Source organism: Delphinus delphis, chromosome 5 (genome assembly GCF_949987515.2).
Source record: "Delphinus delphis chromosome 5, mDelDel1.2, whole genome shotgun sequence".
NCBI classification, from domain to species: domain Eukaryota; kingdom Metazoa; phylum Chordata; class Mammalia; order Artiodactyla; family Delphinidae; genus Delphinus; species Delphinus delphis.
In genome coordinates, this window is record NC_082687.1 from 72,904,052 (window position 1) to 72,921,819 (window position 17,768).

At 39.9% G+C, this 17,768-nt stretch overlaps 2 protein-coding genes across 10 annotated transcripts in view; one reads left to right on the forward strand and one right to left on the reverse strand.

The window, feature by feature from the left end:
• Positions 1 to 6,436, reverse strand: part of GRXCR1 (glutaredoxin and cysteine rich domain containing 1) — a 305,190-nt gene extending 298,754 nt beyond the window's left edge. For all 5 annotated transcript variants that reach the window (XR_009519572.1, XR_009519569.1, XR_009519567.1 and 2 more), the window contains exons 1-2: positions 6,136 to 6,436; positions 5,250 to 5,320 (exon numbers count right to left, since the gene is read on the reverse strand). The gene's annotated coding sequence lies outside the window, so the exon portion shown is untranslated. The remainder of the gene's footprint in view (positions 1 to 5,249; positions 5,321 to 6,135) is intronic.
• Positions 6,437 to 6,848: 412 nt separating this feature from the next.
• Positions 6,849 to 17,768, forward strand: part of ATP8A1 (ATPase phospholipid transporting 8A1) — a 236,037-nt gene continuing 225,117 nt past the window's right edge. For all 5 annotated transcript variants that reach the window (XM_060012624.1, XM_060012626.1, XM_060012628.1 and 2 more), the window contains exon 1: positions 6,849 to 7,134. In XM_060012624.1, coding sequence (XP_059868607.1) covers positions 7,086 to 7,134 — 49 coding nt within the window. In that variant the 5' untranslated portion in view covers positions 6,849 to 7,085. The remainder of the gene's footprint in view (positions 7,135 to 17,768) is intronic.

The following is a 17,768-nucleotide window of genomic DNA, read 5'->3' on the forward strand; positions in this document are numbered from 1 at the left end:
GAAATAAATTATAATAAAATTTCTTGTCTTTGCTGGTTATCCTTTTCATATAAGAAACATGACACCATTTTCAAGATAAATGCCATAACATCCAGTAGAAATAAAATGTTAATGTCTATTTTCAGATATATTATAAAGGTACATATACACATTTTTGAAGAGTTCCAGATATAAGTGTGAAAGCCCAGAAATACTTTGAAGTACAATCAATATATACAGATGTAGACTATCTTTCCATTAGAATATAATATACAGTTGTGATTTTATATTTATTTACTTACATAATCATCTGATCATAATTTTTCTTTGGTCCAGAACCTATTGGTTTAGCTGACCATTCAATCTTAAATACTCAGCTCAGTATCTAGAACGTGGTGGGCACTTAATAAATTGCACTGAATGCGTGAAGAAAAAGCATCTTTAGTTATACATAACAACCATACCAAGGGGCAAGAGGAAATTTCTGGAAATGATGGATATGTTTATTATCTTGAATGTGGTGATGGCTTCGTAGGTGTTTATATGTATGTCCAAACTTATTAACTTCTACACTTTAAACATATTAAGTTTATTGTGTGTCAATTATACCTCGATAAAGCTGCTTTTTAAAATATCAGAATTCATGAAAATACTACAGTAAATGTATTATCCATGAAGTATATTTTACAATAATATTTTACAGAGACTCAGCATTACTGGAATGTTGTTTTGTTAAGTTTTGGAAAAGAAACAGCACTTTTAAATTAAGAATTAATTTTCACTTCCTGGCTCTGGTAGAATGGAAGTTTTTAAAGTAAAAATCATGCCATTTAGTTAGTCTCTTATCAGTTTGAAATGATAAGTCTGAATTCAAGATCTCAATACCAGGATTAATTTGCCTTGAACGTTCATTTACTTTTTGAGTAAAAAATTCAGTAAATATTTTTTCTGAAAACTTGTGTGTGAATCAAACACTATTTTAAATGTACTGGAGTATATTTTAAAATTTTTTTCCATTGAGTCTTTTCATATAAAACAAATCAACATTTTAAATCTCATTTCATTTAAACAGGAGCAAAATATTTTCAATTATAGTGAAGAAAAAAATCATTGTACTATTTTTTGTTGGAAATTCCCACTATATGAAGAAGATAATAATGTTTAAAGACATTATAACTTTGACTTAGAACTTTGCTAACGTGTTTGGAAAGAGAATGGTAAACTCATGAGAAATGAATCACAGGCATGAAAGAAAAGTATTGATTTTAACATTATGAGTAAGAATAAGTGACTGGATTATTCAGTGACAGTGGATTTAGAGCTTTTGGTTGAAATCAGTTTTTCTTTTGTTTTGTTTTGTTTTTTCATCTGGCATTTCTTATTCTGATTAAATTCTCTTGAATATTCTGATGGTTTCTGAGTGCACTTTTAAAAACATGAGTGCTTTAAAGACATGACACTTATTGATACACACAAAAAAAAGCAAAATCCAAATAACCCCTATTGACACTTAAAAAAAAAAAATCTTATAGTTAGAAAATGCAAACAATGCAGAAAAGTATAAAATAGGAAAAATAGGAACCTCACTACCCCAGTCCTTCCACCCAAAGGTAAATTACTGTTTTATGCTTTTCTATAAAATTATATATATATATATAATTCATTTATTTACCAAAGTGAATCATATTATACACCCTGTTTTATTACAGGCATTTTTTAACTTAATATATTTTGATACTCTTTCCATATCAGCACATGGTGATGACTACATTCTTTTTGCCCCTACACAATGCTTCAGTGAATATCTTTGCACACACATCTCTGTGTTATATGGGTTTTGTTACAGTTAGTCCAGCAAGAACAAGCTACTCCAATCAGTCTATTGTTTTAAAAATTCGATCATTTGATTTTAACAAAAGCCAATATGGTATTCAGAAGCTTCTTCTGGTATCAAGTACTTCACAGCAAATATGTTCTATTATTTCATGACAAAGTAATATATTCCAGTATACATGCTTATGAAGGGTAAAACTTATTATCTATTCAAATAAAATACTATCTATTCTTTGACTTATTTCCAGTCTCCAATCTTAAGGAACCAGATCATTCACAGTACACTCATTTTCCAGTTCATTCATTCATTCAACAAATATTTATTGATCCTGTGCCATTTGACACACACTGTTCTTAACGTTAGACAAATTGTAATAAGTAAGACAACAGACCAAGACCTATTTATCATAAACAGGTAAACCAACAAACAAGAAAACTTCAGAGATAAGTCCTATGAGAAAAACAGACTAAGGCAATGTGGTGGTGGCTAGCATTGGGGAAGTGGGTCAATATCAGCTGGGGTGGGCTGGGCTAATCTGAGCCCAATGACCAAATAAGGGGTAAAAGGAGATGAGCCTGAGAGGCAGGCAAGGGCAAGATCAGAAAGGGTTTGGGCTTCAATCCAGGTGCCGCCGGAAGCCACTGAAGTCCTAAGAAATGACATAAACTCATTTGTGTTTTAAAGAAATTAAAATTCATTTGTTTTTTAAAATAATAATAATGACATTGACTCATCCTAAAATAATAAACTCATTTGTGTTTTTAAATAATAATAACCATGAATGGGCGACAAAAGTAAAAGCAGGGAGATCAGTTAGGAGGCTACTGCAGGTGAACGATGATGGGGGCCTGTACAAGGTAGAGGTGGAGATGAAATGTGGATAGAAGTAAGACATATTTTTAAAACTGAGCCTAAAGAACTTGCTGGTGCACCGGAGCGGTGTGCATGTAAATGATGGTGATAGAAAAAGAGCAATCAAGATGGGAAGACTTGGGGAAAATGCCTTACAAGCCCAACAGCATAATAATATCTTAACCATACCATAATGATGTCATAATAATCTCTTAACCATAACAGTATCTTCACCATCCATTGAATCAATATACCAACCACACACCAAAGGTAATAAGCATCTTTTCTTACAATAACCAGGTAGCTTTGCGACTAGATAGAATTTATGTTATATCTTAACCTCAATTTTAAACTAAAAGATATAATTATCTAAACTTTAAGATTAATTTACCCCATTATTTTGTGCTTTTGCAAAAGAATTTAGAATGCAGTTGCCAGCATTATCCAGCATCTGTATTCTATAGTCATATAGTATTCAACTTTGCATTCCTCCTTCTCAATCAGAAGCAGGGTTCTCAAGTACATCTCCAACTACCTTCAGGATGTAAGTTCCCAAAGCACTCCTGGGTATATCATAAATTAGTAAATTAGTGAGCATGCCTCTGTCACCTAGTTAACTATGAGCTCCTCCCAAAAAGGACCAATTCTTAATTCTCGGTGTCCCCAACAACAACAACAAACTCAAGGCATCATCATGTAATTAGTAAGTGAAAAACCACCAAGACAGGAATATGCTCAACATCTCTTTGACTTGCTGGACTTGATAATTTTTGTGGCTCACACCTCTAGAGACAATTTTTTAAACAGCTTTATTAAGATATAATTCACATAACATACAATTCCCACATTTTAAGTGTACAGATGAACAGATCTACGAAACGTACTCACAGATATAGAGAACAGACAGAGGTGTGGTTGCCAAGTGGGAGGGGGTCAGGGGGAGAGATGGATTGGGAGTTTAGGGTTAGCAGATGTAAGCTATTATATATAGAATGGATAAACAGCGAAGTCCTACTGTATAGCACAGGGAACTATATTCAATACCCTGTGATAAACCATAATGGAAAAGAATATGAAAAATATATATATGTATAACTGAGTCACTTTGTTGTACAGCAGAAATTAACACAACATTGTAAATCAAATATACTTCAATAAAATTATAAAAAATAAAAATAAAGTGTACAGATTCTCAGTGAGATCCCTGTAGTCCAATTGGTCTCTTGGTTCTCCCCAACCATATATAGTCTTCTATCATTCCATTTCCTTAACCATTCATTAAAAAATCATAATTGAGCACTTAACTATATGCTAAGCATTCCTACCTGGAATGATGTTTCCTTTTCACTTCTACCGACTTAACCCCTACTTCAAAACCTAGCTCAAGTATGTTGATCACTCAGCTCTTGGAATCTCCCCTTCTCTCAATGCTTCTAGTGTTGCTGCTGGCCTATTTGGCATTAAGTGTCAGCCATCTTGTTACACTGCTGGTTACTTTAACAAATGCATTGTCTTTGTAACTTAGCATTCTGGCTGGGCACTTCACACATGTTATGCATTCAATGGATACTTTGTGGAGGATAAAACCTGGCCCTTGGAAAAGTTATTCTTGAATAACCCGCTTCCTTCTAAGTCCATCAACAGTGCAGTCGCAGGACCTGAATGTTTTTAAAAGATCTTGCTGACATTTGAGTTGTATTACAGGTTCTGTGACAAGGTCATGTTGCTGGCACCAGAGCTCCCTGCCAGGGGCTAGCGCACTGTGCAATGGAAGATGAGGAGATCTGAGAGGACTTTGAAATCAAGCACATGCAGATTAGTACAACATTCAACTTCAATCAGGGTTCTGAACCAATAAAAACATGTGTGCTTTCTAACAATCAGAAATGAATGGTTTTTCAGAAATGAGTTGGGGGGCGTGAGATAGGGAGGGTGGGAGGGAGATGCAAGAGGGAGGGATTATGGGGATATATGTATACGTATAGCTGATTCACTTTGTTATACAGCAGAAACTAACACAACATTGTAAAGTACTTATACTCCAATAAAGATGTTAAAAAATAAAACTGGGGAAAACAAAACAAACAAACAAAACAGAAATGAGTTAGGTAGGATACTCTTGCCATTATGGATAAAGTGACAGCATAACTTGGGAAAGGACACACAGTGAGCTATGGACTATATCATGAAATGTTCTTCTCTGTATGAAAGACTCTTCTCATTTCCTGTATGAATGATGTATGTTGTCAACTTTGCCGATGGGTTGTTAATGGGAAACACACAGACATATATAAAATAGATTGGTCTATAGAAAACAGAGGTAATCTCTGGAACTCCAGTTAATTACTATCTGTAAATAAGCAGAACTGACCTTCATTTCAGGGTCCATAGGAATTACAAAGGTGATTGCTCATTAATCAAATACTGGTATGCTGCTGTGCACTGATTTTGAATAGAAGCTGGTTCTGGCTTTATATAAAATTCTATCTAAAATGTTAATCACAAAAGCACTGCATTTTTCTCTGGTTTCTGTTCACTCACTTTTAGAGCTGATTTTTAAAAACTATTTCCTTGTTGTACTTACCCTTTTAATTTTTTTCAGATGCATGTTCATCAAGCCAGAGGGAGTCTGCTTTATACAAGGAGATCCTGGACCTGGAAAGGAATAAAAAGGGCCAGTGAGGACTGTCCTGAAAAGGCTGTGTGTTCATTTCTTACTTTTAGAAGACCATACTTGTAAATCAAGACCATCACTGCAATAAACACCTTTGAGTCCTGCTCTACCCTGCAATGTTTCATGAATGCTGGAAATACATTTTCTTTGTTCTAATCCCAGCCTCCGAATCAGAGCCAAGTAGAGTGGGTTCTTCATAAATATGTACTGAGCACCTGACTCAGAATTAATGTAGGGCAGGGCTCTGATTAGCAAACGCTACCTGCAGGAGACAGAGGAAACACCACAAATGGAGATAAGATGCTATCAGCAGGTTTTATTTTTTCATGAGGCTTGGGAATAATCACTTATCTCTCTGTTCAAACCTTTCCAGATCTCTCCCTTCAGGACCTGAAAGAAGTTCACAATAAACGCCTCCACGTAAAGCCCTCTTCCACCGAGTGCTGGAGGAAGAGCACAAGATGAGAGAAGCAGCAAATTGTTTCCAACTCAATTTATTCCTTTCTCGCCATTTCAGCGGCTCGCCACGATCTATTCAATATATAAAACCTTACAGCCTAACTTAAAGATGAAATCAACGATAAATAAAAACTACCGTACTTGTTCTGACAACTTGTTAGCATAGATCTCCTTATACAAAATAAAAGGTAACGAAGTTACCCTTATTTGTAGGATATGGGGCAAACGAAAATTTAATGTATTTACGGACTTTATACTAGGCTCCCTCTCCCCTTTTCAGGTAAAACTACTGCTCCCAACTTCCTGCATGTTTGACTAAAAGCAAAATTTGAAGCACCTGGCCCAACAGTTGACTTTACTGCAAGTCCAGAGGTTTGTCAGTCTGCAGAACACGCACTAGCTGGATGCACCCGGCCACTCGCAGGCCGGCCCCAGACGCACATGAGCACCAGGGGCAGGAGGAGCCACCAGCGCCCGAGGACCCCGGCCTCAGAACCTGTTGCTCGTGGACCAGGCGAGTGAGCAGGTGCGACTCAGGTCGCGAGGGCTGTTGGCGGTGCATGGAGCCTAGAATTGCATCCGGGGGTGGCCAACACGCAGTGCCCTTCCACAGCTCCTAGCCCTTGACGCCCCAGGCCCTTTCGCCGCTCTCCAGCCCACTCAGACCCAACCCCACTTCCGCGCCACGGGCGACTCCATTGTTATTAAAACTAGAGGGTGGCGGGAGAGGATTTGCAAGAATGCAGGAGCCACAGTACCCCTTCCTCTCTGGCCAAGCCTTGGAAGAAGCAGAAAAGCATTGAGAAAAGACAGGAAGAGCCGAAGCCACGGGGAGGGACGAGGGCGCCTGTGGTGGAAGAGGCCGGCATCTGCCTCTCCCCACTCAGGGATGGTACGGTCCAAAGCAGGGCGGGGCGCAGGAGGCTCTCCGGAGTCTCTCCCCGCCCCTCTCCCGCCTTCCCCGCAGCGCTGCGGTTGTGCGAGTGAGTGGGCGTCCTGAGGATCCCTGCCCGGACGCAGACGCCGAAGCTCCGCCCCTTGCCTCGCCGCTCCCTCCGTGGCTGCAGGCAGAGCTCGCTCAGCTCTGCGGACGCCGCTGCCTTCATTACCTCCTCCTTCTCCCGCCGGTGTGCGAGGGCCTCGCCCGGCAGCGGCACTGCCCTGGGTGGGCGGCTGGGCCCGCGCGGCTGCTGAGCGCTCGGCGCGGGGAAGCCAGATCCTCCGCCTGCGCGGCGCCGTGACAGGTGCAGAGTCTGGTCCGAAGAGCCACCTGCGGCGGCCGCCGCGATGTCCACCATGCGGAGGACCGTGTCGGAGATCCGCTCCCGCGCGGAGGGTGAGTAGCTGCCGCAGCACGAAGCTGGGTGCGGAGCGCGCGCGGGGGCGGCTCGGGGCCAGCCGAGGGTCAGGCGGTGTGAGAGAGAGAGTGTGAGTGTGTGTGTGTGCTTGCGAACCCTTCTCCCTGCGCCGCCATCAGTGCAGACCCCTTTCCAGCTGCAGAGCCCCGAAATTGGTGTCCTCGGAGGGATCCCCAAGGCTCGCTTTACACTGCAGCGTGACTGTTGGGTCTCTGCGCTCTCGCCCTGCCCACCTCCCTCCCCACTAGTGCACAAACCACTCTGTCTCCAGTCTGCTTCTCCATTCTAGGGAGCACAGCGCCAGCCAGCCGCCCACCTTTTTGCAGCCCCCATATCACGGCTTCCCGGGAACTGAATCTGCCTTTCCCAGGTTGCAGGATCCTTTGATCCACAGCCCCTCGCCTCTCCGAGCGGGAGGAGCCTTAATTGGGCTTGGGCGCTCAGCCGGTGCTGTGCATTACAGTCTCTGCAGTTCCGCCTCCTGCAGCGGAGTCTCACCCAGCTCCCGTCTGAGGTTTTGTTTTTCCCTTTACCTGATACCTGCCTTTTGGCCAGCTGAGCGGACTTTTTAGCAAGGTGGAAGCTGTTTTCTTTGCTCCACCCGGGGCCAGATGTTGAATGGCTACACTTGTGAGCAATGAGCAACAGATGCCCGAGGGTAAAGGCCAGTAAGCTTTTGGAGGGCCTACGCTGTCTTCATCCTCTGATGAGCCCTCAGCATCCGGCCTAGCATGTGGCAGTCAGTTGGTAAATATGTTTTCATTTTGTTCATAGCGAAGCCAAAACAGTGCATATCTGGAGCTTTGTTTTGTTTTTGTGTCACATAAACCCATACTTGAATCCTATAAAGGGTGGCTCATGTTCTCACAACATCACTCACTGGTGTCCATCCTTTACCCCCGCCCCCTCCCCCCTTTAATGTTTGGCAAGTGGTAAAGTGATGTTAGGAAAAAAGATACAGATTTTAGAGAATTGGATTATAGGGGTTTGAGACAGGCCATTTTATTATTTTTCCTCTTCAGAGCCCCCATGTTAAAAATGGGGGCTCTGAGCTCTAGTAGCTATGATTTTCGGATTACAGCACTTAGGAAGTACTCAGTGAAACTGCTCTGGGGAGAAGGCCACACAAGAGTCAAAACTAACCTGTGTCCTACTTAGGGATTTAGTACATTCTTATTGTCATTTGTAATATAATGAAAAAATATACAGGGCACCTTATAGATGCACATTGAATAAATGATAGTGCTGTCTTTAAATGTACACAGTAAAAATGTGTACATTCGTTTTTTTACACTTCTGAGTGAAGTGCATTTTCTTTTTTTTCTTATTTATTTCTTCCAGTTTTATGGAGCTATATTTGACATATGGCACTGTATAAGTTTAAGGTGTACAGCATAATGATTTGACTTACATACATCATGAAATGATTACCACGATGAATTTAGTGAACATTCATCAACTCATATAGATACAAAATTAAAGAAACAGAAAAAAATTTCCTTGTGATGAGAACTCTTGGGATTTACTTTCTTAACAAATTTTATATATAACATACAACTTTCATGTATAAAGAATTATATTTATCATGTTGTACATTACATCCCTAGTACTTATTTATCTTATAACTGGAAGTTTGTACCTTTTGACTGCCTTCCTCTGATTTCCCCTCCCCCCATACCCCACCTCTGATAACCCCCAATCTGATCTCTTTTTCTGAGTTGGTTGGTTTGTTTGTTTTTGAAGTATAATTGACCTACAATAGTATGTTAATTTATGTTACACAACATAGTGATTCGATATTTCTATGCATTTCAAGATGATCACCACAATGTCTAGTTACCATCTGTCACCATGCAAAGATATTGCATAATTATTGACTATATTCCCCACACTGTACATCTCATAAGCATGACTCATATTTTGCACCTGAAAGTTTGTACCTTTTAATCTTCCTCACCTGTGTCTCTACCCCCTACTCCAATTCCCACTGGCAACCACCTGTTTGTTCTGTGTATTTATGATGCTGTTTCTGTTATGTTTGTTCACTTGTTTTATAGATTCCACATGGAAATGAAATCATTCATCATTTGTCTTTTTCTGACTTATTTCACTTGGCATAATACTGTCTAGGTCCATCCATGTTGTCGCAAATGGCAAGATTTCATTCTTTTTTATGGCTGAGTAATATTCCATTATATGTATACATACACACACACACTGCATCTTCTTTATTCATTCATCTACTGATGGCATTTAGGTTGCTTCCTAATCTTGGCTATTATAAATAATGCTGCAATGAACATAGTGATACATATATTTTTCTAATTAGTGTTTTTGTTTTCTTTGGATAAATACCCAGGAGTGAAATTGCTGGATCATATGATAGCTCTATATTTAATTTTTTGAGGAACCTCCACACTGTTTATCATAGTGGCTGCACCAATTTACATTTCCACCAGCAATTCATGAGGGTTCCCTTTTCTCTGCATCCTCACTAGCACTTGTTGTTTGTTGTCTTTTTGACAATCGTGAATGAATTTTCTTAATCATCATTTGAGTGAGCCATTCAGGTAATGAAAGTATAGTGGTAATACTGGGATTGTTCTTTCAAATAATAGCAGTTGATGGATTCTATATCATGGGAAATGGGAAAAGAGAAAGGACCAGAAAATAATGTAAAACCTATGCCGTATGAGAGGATTTCATTAAGTACCGAGAGGCTACAGTATTGTTTTTGATTGGCATGTATATTTTTCAAAGCATTTTTACAAAGATTACCTTATAGGACCTTAAAGTGCTCCTGGAGATTGGTGAAGATGATCCCATCTGATAGTTGAGGAAACTGTGGCCCAAGTGGTTGAGGTACATGTCAAAGGTCAAGTAGCTAGTTCAGTGACACATTTGAATTAACAGCGTTGGAAAACAGTGACTGGTTCTTATTTAATCTTTGTATTCCCTGTGCATCCAGGACAGTGTCAGGGGCATAGTGGCACTTAGTGAATGACCCTTACCCCCCGTGTTGGTTGGTTCAGTTTATTATGTGCCCAGCATTTTGCTCTGGACTGTGGTGAGGACAGAATCAATAATGACCCTGTGGGCTGGCGATGTGGCTCATTGCCTGCCTTGCCCACACTTTTCTTTCCTAAGGAATAGTCTCTTTTGACAGCTCCTGCTGCCTAAAGGCCTTGTTCTGAACAGCAGCGTCCTTGGCTTCAGTTGGTTGGACCGCGGCAGGCTCCTGACCCAAGTGCAGAGAATCCATAGGTGGCTCAAACACTTGTAAGCTTGTGTTTTGGCTCAGAAAGATGCTTTGTGGTGATCAGCTCTCCCACGGGAAGAGTTAAGCTTAGAGGCTTAGAGTGAAGGTTGAAGCAGAAAGGGGCAGAGGAGAATAGGCTGGTAGAGGAGAGAATGGCTGGCTGTAATAGGTTGTGCGAATGCTGCTAGTATGAGGAAACAGAAACTGCGTGAAGAGAGGAAGATAGGAGAGAAAATGAACTGGATGGAGAGAATGAGGCAGAGAGACACATGCTGAGAGAGGGTGGCCAGTCCCTGGAGCACCTCCCTCCTGACTCTTTTAGTCCCAGTTCCCAAGTAGCCTTAGAACAGGCTCTTTTTTTTCCTTGAAGTGACTTGAATGGGCTTCTGTTCCCTGCATTCAGATTGGCCAGATGCATGGCTGTTCTGTGTGCAAGCTATTTATAACCAAATTGAGGGGAAAGAACTTCCATGAAATAAGAAATAAACAGTCTGGGACTTCCCTGGTGGTGCAGTGATTAAGAATCTGCCTGCCAATGCAGGGGACATGGGTTTGAGCCCTGGTCCGGGAAGATCCCACATGCTGTGGAGCAACTAAGCCCGTGCACCACAACTACTGAGCCTGTGCGCCACAACTACTGAACCTGCACTGTAGAGCCTGTGCTCCACAATGAGAGAAGCCACCGCAATGAGAAGCCCGCGCACCACAATGAAGAGTAGCCCCCACTCACCACAACTAGAGAAAGCCTGTGCACAGCAACGAAGACCCAATGCAGCCAAAAATAAATAAATAAATACATTTATTTTTTTAAAAAAAGAAATAAATAGTCTAACAGGGGATGTTATTAATTAAACAGCGTGCCTGCTGTGGGTAACAAAGAGCTGTGGCAGATCAGACATAAGAACACGAGGTCTGCCGAGCAAACATTCCATTGAGAAATGATTTGAAATGAGTGCTCACGCAGTGCTTTTCAAACTTTAAGATGCCCACAAATCACCTGGGGATCTTGTTAGATGCAGCTTCTAAATGGGTAGGGCTGGAGTTGCATTTCTGACAAGCTCACGGGTAACGCTGGGTGTTGCTGGCCTGCAGGTCACAGTCTGAGTACCAAGCTTCCAAGATAATGCCATCTATTTCAGTAGTCAGGAGGGCATTGAGGGTAGAGAGTAACCAATTGAAAAAGCAAGTGAACATGACCGTGGCTTATTTGAGAGTTCTTAAAGAAACTGGCCAGGAACAAAGGAAAACTTGGAAGGAATAGGATGTAAATTTGGATAAGTAAATACTTCTAGATTACAGAGCATTTTAAATGCCAATATGAGTCATTCGGATTTTGAATCAAGTATCTGAAAAGGATCTTAGAGTTCATCTAATTCAATTCTCATGCAAGCATGAGGCCAATGTATAATACTTCTAACAGGGCCAGTTAGGAGCCAAATCATTATAGGGGAGTGACATCCCCAAACAGTGTCTTAGAGAGATAAGCCTGGAAGTATGTTGGATGGTTTGGAGGAAATGACACTGTAAATACACTCTGTTGTTTTTTAAAAAAAAGTCTAAAAATGACAAAGGCCAGGATTAGTATTGGAGTGGAGCAGTGACACTGGGAAGGGAGGAATTAGAGATATTTCTCAGTAAATCATTAACGTGTTCAACAGATATCTGTTGAACTCCTGCAAGTACCGTTCCAGGTACTTGAGATACATCAGTGAACGAACAATAGAAAAAGCCCTGCCCTGGAAGTGCTATCATTCTAGTGAGGCAAGAGACAAAGAAAACACAAAAAATTAGCAAATTATAGATTTTGTTATGTGGTAAGTGCTGTGGGAAAAATAAAGAAAAGGTAAGATACATAAGGTTGGTGGATGAATTGCAAGTTTAAATAGGTTGGTTAGGCTAGCCTTCATTGAAAAGTTGAGGTGGAGGAGGTGAAAGAAGCTTGGTGGGAATCTGGGGAAAGAATGTTCCAGACAGACCCCAAGACAGGAGAGAGGAGTGTTAAAGGAACAGGGAGGGGGAGAAGAGTAGGAAATGAGGTGACAAAGGTCACATCATAGGACATAGTGATATAGTGAATATACCGCAGGAGATTCTGAAGCAGTAATTTCAAATTTTAATGTTTACAAGATCCCAGGTATCCCATTAAAACTGCGGTTTCTGGGGCTTCCCTGGTGGCGTAGTGGTTGGGAGTCTGCCTCCCGATGCAGGGAACGTGGGTTCGTGCCCCGGTCCGGGAGGATCCCACATGCCGCGGAGCGGCTGGCCCCGTGGGCCGTGACCGCTGAGCCTGTGCGTTCGGAGCCAGTGCTCCGCGTACCGCAAAAAAAAAAAACAAAAAAAAAAACTGCGGTTTCTTGGGCTGCCTCATGACGATTCTGTTGAGTAGATCTGCCATGGGACTGCATTCTTAATGAGCTGCCCAGAATATTCTGGTGCAGGTGAAACATTTTCAGGAACTGTGCTTTATAGTCTTGAACCTGATTGATTGGGAAGATCTATTAAAAGATAAGGAAATTGAGAAAGAGGGTCAGTACAGTACGAGAAGATATACATTCAAATTTTGAAGTGATTGGGGGACATCCAAATGGACATGTTTTGAGGATACTTTGAAATTCAGAGGTTAGATATGGGTAAAATCAAATGGGAATCTCAAGTTCAGAGATAATCATTGAAACCCTGATAGTAGATAAATTTGCCAGAACGCAAGACTAGATAAAGCAGAAGGCTAAGAATTACAGGTCTCTTCACTTTCTACTCCAGCTAAATCAACTAAGTCTCTGAATTCAGCATTAGGAATCCTAGAAACAGGGACTGAAATAACAGTTTACGCAAAACAGAATTTTTCTCAGTCTTGTAAAACTAACATGAAGGCAGTCCAGGTGAGCTATGTCTACTACATAAAGTCATAAGGGACATGGGCTCCTTACGTCTTTCTGCCTCATCATCCTGAGTATATAACTTCCATAAAGTCATAACCTGGTTACCGGGTTCCAGCCATTGTGTAGGAGTCCCAGGAAGGAAGAGAAAGGAAGGGTGTGAGACCAAAGGGTTTTCTTCAAGGTACCGCACAAAGGCTAATGCTTATTTTGCATTGGCTCCCTTCTGCAAGGGAAGCTGGGAAATGGAGTTTTCTATCTGGCACATTACTCAGTGTTTTATTCCTAAAAGAAAAAGGGAAAATGGTTATTGGGTTGGCAACTGACAGGTACCGTCACCATCAGATTGTCAAAGGCTCTTGCTTGAATAAAAGAGGTGTTCTACAGCTCATAATTTACAAAATTAGGACCATTATTTGAAACTAAGGAAATGCACACAAAAAAAACACATACCTATCCAATGGTTTGCATTTTCTTCTGTTGAATATTATGCTAAAATGTAAGACATTCATTTGATTATGTAAAACATGTGCTAAGTGATAAATCTAGGAATCGTCCTAGGGACTGTTTTCCTAGCCTGGTCTGTGTAAACGGCACCTTTAAAATGTTTGTAATTATAAAGAATACTACATTTCCTTTACTTAAAAGATAACAAAAGGAGCATGGAGATGATTTCTGCAAGAATTGTTAAAAGGAAACCTTTAGAAGGCTGTTTCACTTGTCCAAGTAAAAGATGACTAAGATCCTTTGTTCCTTTAGCAAGCACGTATTATGCATCTGCTGCGTGCCAGCTAATTGAACGGTGGGACAAAAAGGTGTGGTAAATGAAGGATGCCCCAAAGTAACCATGGAAATGAGTTAAAAGATTTACAACTGACATGACACTCTTTCCCAGAGAGGGTGTGTGAACATAGTGATGCTTCATGTGATCAATATTTGAGAATTCCCAATACATGTAATTTTGCTTAGTGTAATCCTGGAGATAATAAGTGTGGCAGAACTAAATTATTTTAGGTTTTCTAGTCTATAGTGCATCATTCTTTTTTTTTTCATTATATCATTTCAAAAACAGTGAGAACTGAATCATTTGCGTACCTTACAGCCATAGGAAAGTTTGCAGAGATCAGAGCGTACTTTTGAAGTTCATGAAATATTTGCCACCTAGGTCTCTATTCACATAGTTTCACTAGAATGTGAGTAAAGGCAACAGTTTCATTTTTCTTCTTTGCGGTACGCGAGCCTCTCACTGTCGCGGCCTCTCTTGTTGCGGAGCACAGGCTCCAGGCGCGCAGGCTCAGCGGCCATGGCTCACGGGCCCAGCCGCTCTGCGGTATGTGGGATCTTCCCAGACCGGGCACGAACCAGCATCCCCTGCATCGGCAGGCGGACTCTCAACCACTGCGCCACCAGGGAAGCCCAACAGTTTCATTCTTTACTCCTCACTGGAACCCACATCTTTCAGTTCTCTTATCCTCTGGGTAGTAAGCTCCCTAAAGGCAGAGATTTTTGTCTGTTTTGTTTACTGATATACTGAGGACATTGCCTGGGGCATAGTAGGAGCTCAGATATTGGTTGACTTAAATGAATTTTATGACCTAGAGATGAGATGTCCTACAGATGCGTTATAATCAGACCTACTTGATATCTTCCTACCGGAACCTGAGTACCACAAAGGGAGCGATTTTCTTGTGATCTGTTCACTGCTGTATTCTCTGCACTTAAGGCTTTGCTTGCCATATAGTCGCCCTCCATGTTTGTCAGATGAACAGGTAACTCTTTGTTTTTAATAGAAGAGCTTAAATTTGTTCTCTTGATTGTAGAAGTAACACCTGCTCATTGAAGAAAACTCATGTGGCAAAAAGGTGTCAAGAGGACAGTGAAAATCACCCCAAACTATGCCATCCAAATACAGTCATTTAATATATATGTTAACATTTAATCCATTCCAACTATTTTCCAGGAGAGGAGAAATATATTTATTTGTTAAGAAAAATCAGATCAGACTCCACATTACTTTTAAACTTTTTCCCCACATCCTTGCCTGTCAAATATAGTTTATGTAAACTCCACAAAGGATGGGATTTTTAATTTTATTTTTTCTAATTTTATTGAGATATAATTGATACATAATCATATTAGTTTAAGGTGTACAACATGATTTGATATTTGTATATATAGTATTTCAAAATGATTACCACAATAAGATTAGTTAATATTCATCACCTCACATAGTTACAGCTGTCTTTCCTAGTGATAAGAACTTTTAAAATCTACTCTCTTAGCAACTTCAAATATATAATACAGTCTTGTTAACTGTAGTCACCATGCTGTGCATTACATCTTCAGAACTTATTTATCTTATAACTGGAAGTTTGTATTGTACTTTTGACCACCTTCTCCATGGGAAGGAATTTTTTTGTCTACCGTCACTACTCATAGCCTCAGTGCCTAGAGCACTGCCTGGCACTTAGTAGGGCCTCAGTAGTTATTTGTTGAATGCATGGATCATGAATTTTATGGCAGCTTAGCATTATACATGTTATTGTATAATAATTTACTAAGGAATCCTCTGTGGGTGGGTATTTAGGTCCTTTAAAGTTGTTTTAAAAAAAAAACACTCTTGAATAAGCACCTTTATACATCGTTGTACACTTTTCTGATTATTTCTTTGTGAAAATCTTTGAGAAAAGGGATTTCTGGGGCAAAAGTATGTACCTTTTTTTTATAATGAGGGCAAAAAAAATGCAAGAAAGATTATTCAAGTTTACAGCCTCACTAAAAATGAACAAGAGTGCCTATTCCTTTACCCCTTCTCCACCACCGGATAGTCTTCTTTATCCTTATGAATATGCAATGCAAAAAAAAAGAAAAAAAAAAACTCTTTAAGTTTACATTGCTGTACTTATAAGGTTGAATGCATTTTGATTAGTTTAATAATTATTTCTATTTTTTTCTGAATGTTTATTCATTGTACATTCCTTTATGAAGATTATCTTGTATTGAATTTTAAGAGCTTATCATATGTTAAAGACATTAACACTTTTCACTGTTCATAGTTTATCTTTTAACTTTTTTTTGGTATTTTCTCATGTATATAGTTACTTTTTTTTTTTTTTTTTTTTTGTGGTACGCGGGCCTCTCACTGTTGTGGCCTCTCCCGTTGCGGAGCACAGGCTCCGGACGCGCAGGCTCAGCGGCCATGGCTCATGGGCCCAGCCGCTCCGCGGCTTATGGGATCTTCCCAGACCGGGGCACGAACCCGTGTCCCCTGCATCGGCAGGCGGACTCTCAACCACTGCACACTAGGGAAGCCCCATAGTTACTTTTTATAAAGTATAGTCTTTCAGTTTCTTTCTTAAAATTTCTGGTTTAGTGTCATATTTCTCGTGTCAAGATAATGATAATTTTTCACTTATATTTTCTTCTTCTAGTACTTTTAGGTTTCACTTTAAACAGTTACATGTGTAATTCCTGTGGGATTTATCTTGTTATGGATGTAAGGTAGGGGTCTAATTTTATTTTTTCTCAATTATCTGACATGATAACCATATATTTTATAATCTGTTCGCCCCTCACTGGTTTGAGGTGTTTCTTTTATGTGCTAAATTTACATATATAGTTGAGTCAGTCTCTGGACTGGAGTCAGTAACTCCCTCCCCTTTTCTTTACCTTTCCTCTCTATTTTGGTCTGTTTTGGCCCCTAGTATCAAATTCCTTTATTGCAATTAATAAAAATTGTCCTCATAACTGTCCTATCACTGCTCTTTCCTCTAATTTTGGGGGGCTATTTTCATGCTTATTTTTCCATTTAAACCAATGAGTGCATCATTGAATAAAGTAAATGTGTTGGGATATTTATTGGTATCACATTAATTTTATAAATTTATATTGAGAGAATTGACATCTTTCGTATACTAACTTGTTTAAGCTTAGTTTTTTTCTCCATTTATTGGTTTTTCTTTTATGTGCTGGGGAGAGTTTTTTAAAATAAATCCTGTGCATTTTAATGATTTATTCCTAGATGATTTATATTTTATGAAGATATTGTGAATGGGGTCCTTTCTAAAATTATATGTTCTTACTTGTGACTGTTAGCACATGTAAGGTAGAAGCTGTTGATTTTGAAACTGACCATCAGTCTGAATTCTTTTATTTTAAATAGTTTTTCAGTTAATTTTCATCTCTGTAGGTTTTAAAATTATATATCATAAAGCAAAGTATTTTTAAACAAGATTTTCAATTAATTAGACTTACCAGGTATATTTTGGTTACACTACTTTTTTCAGCGAGGTTTGTTTATTTTTATGTGCTGAAGTTTTGTGGACTCGGGTTCCAACTTACTACTTCTAAGGTTTCACGTAGCCCTTACATAATAGTCAAGATATTGCTCTTTTTTTATCCTTTTTGCTAGGGTTAGGGGTCAGAATTTAGACCAGCTGGGATTAATGAATTGTTCTGTAAAATCTACTTCTTATCA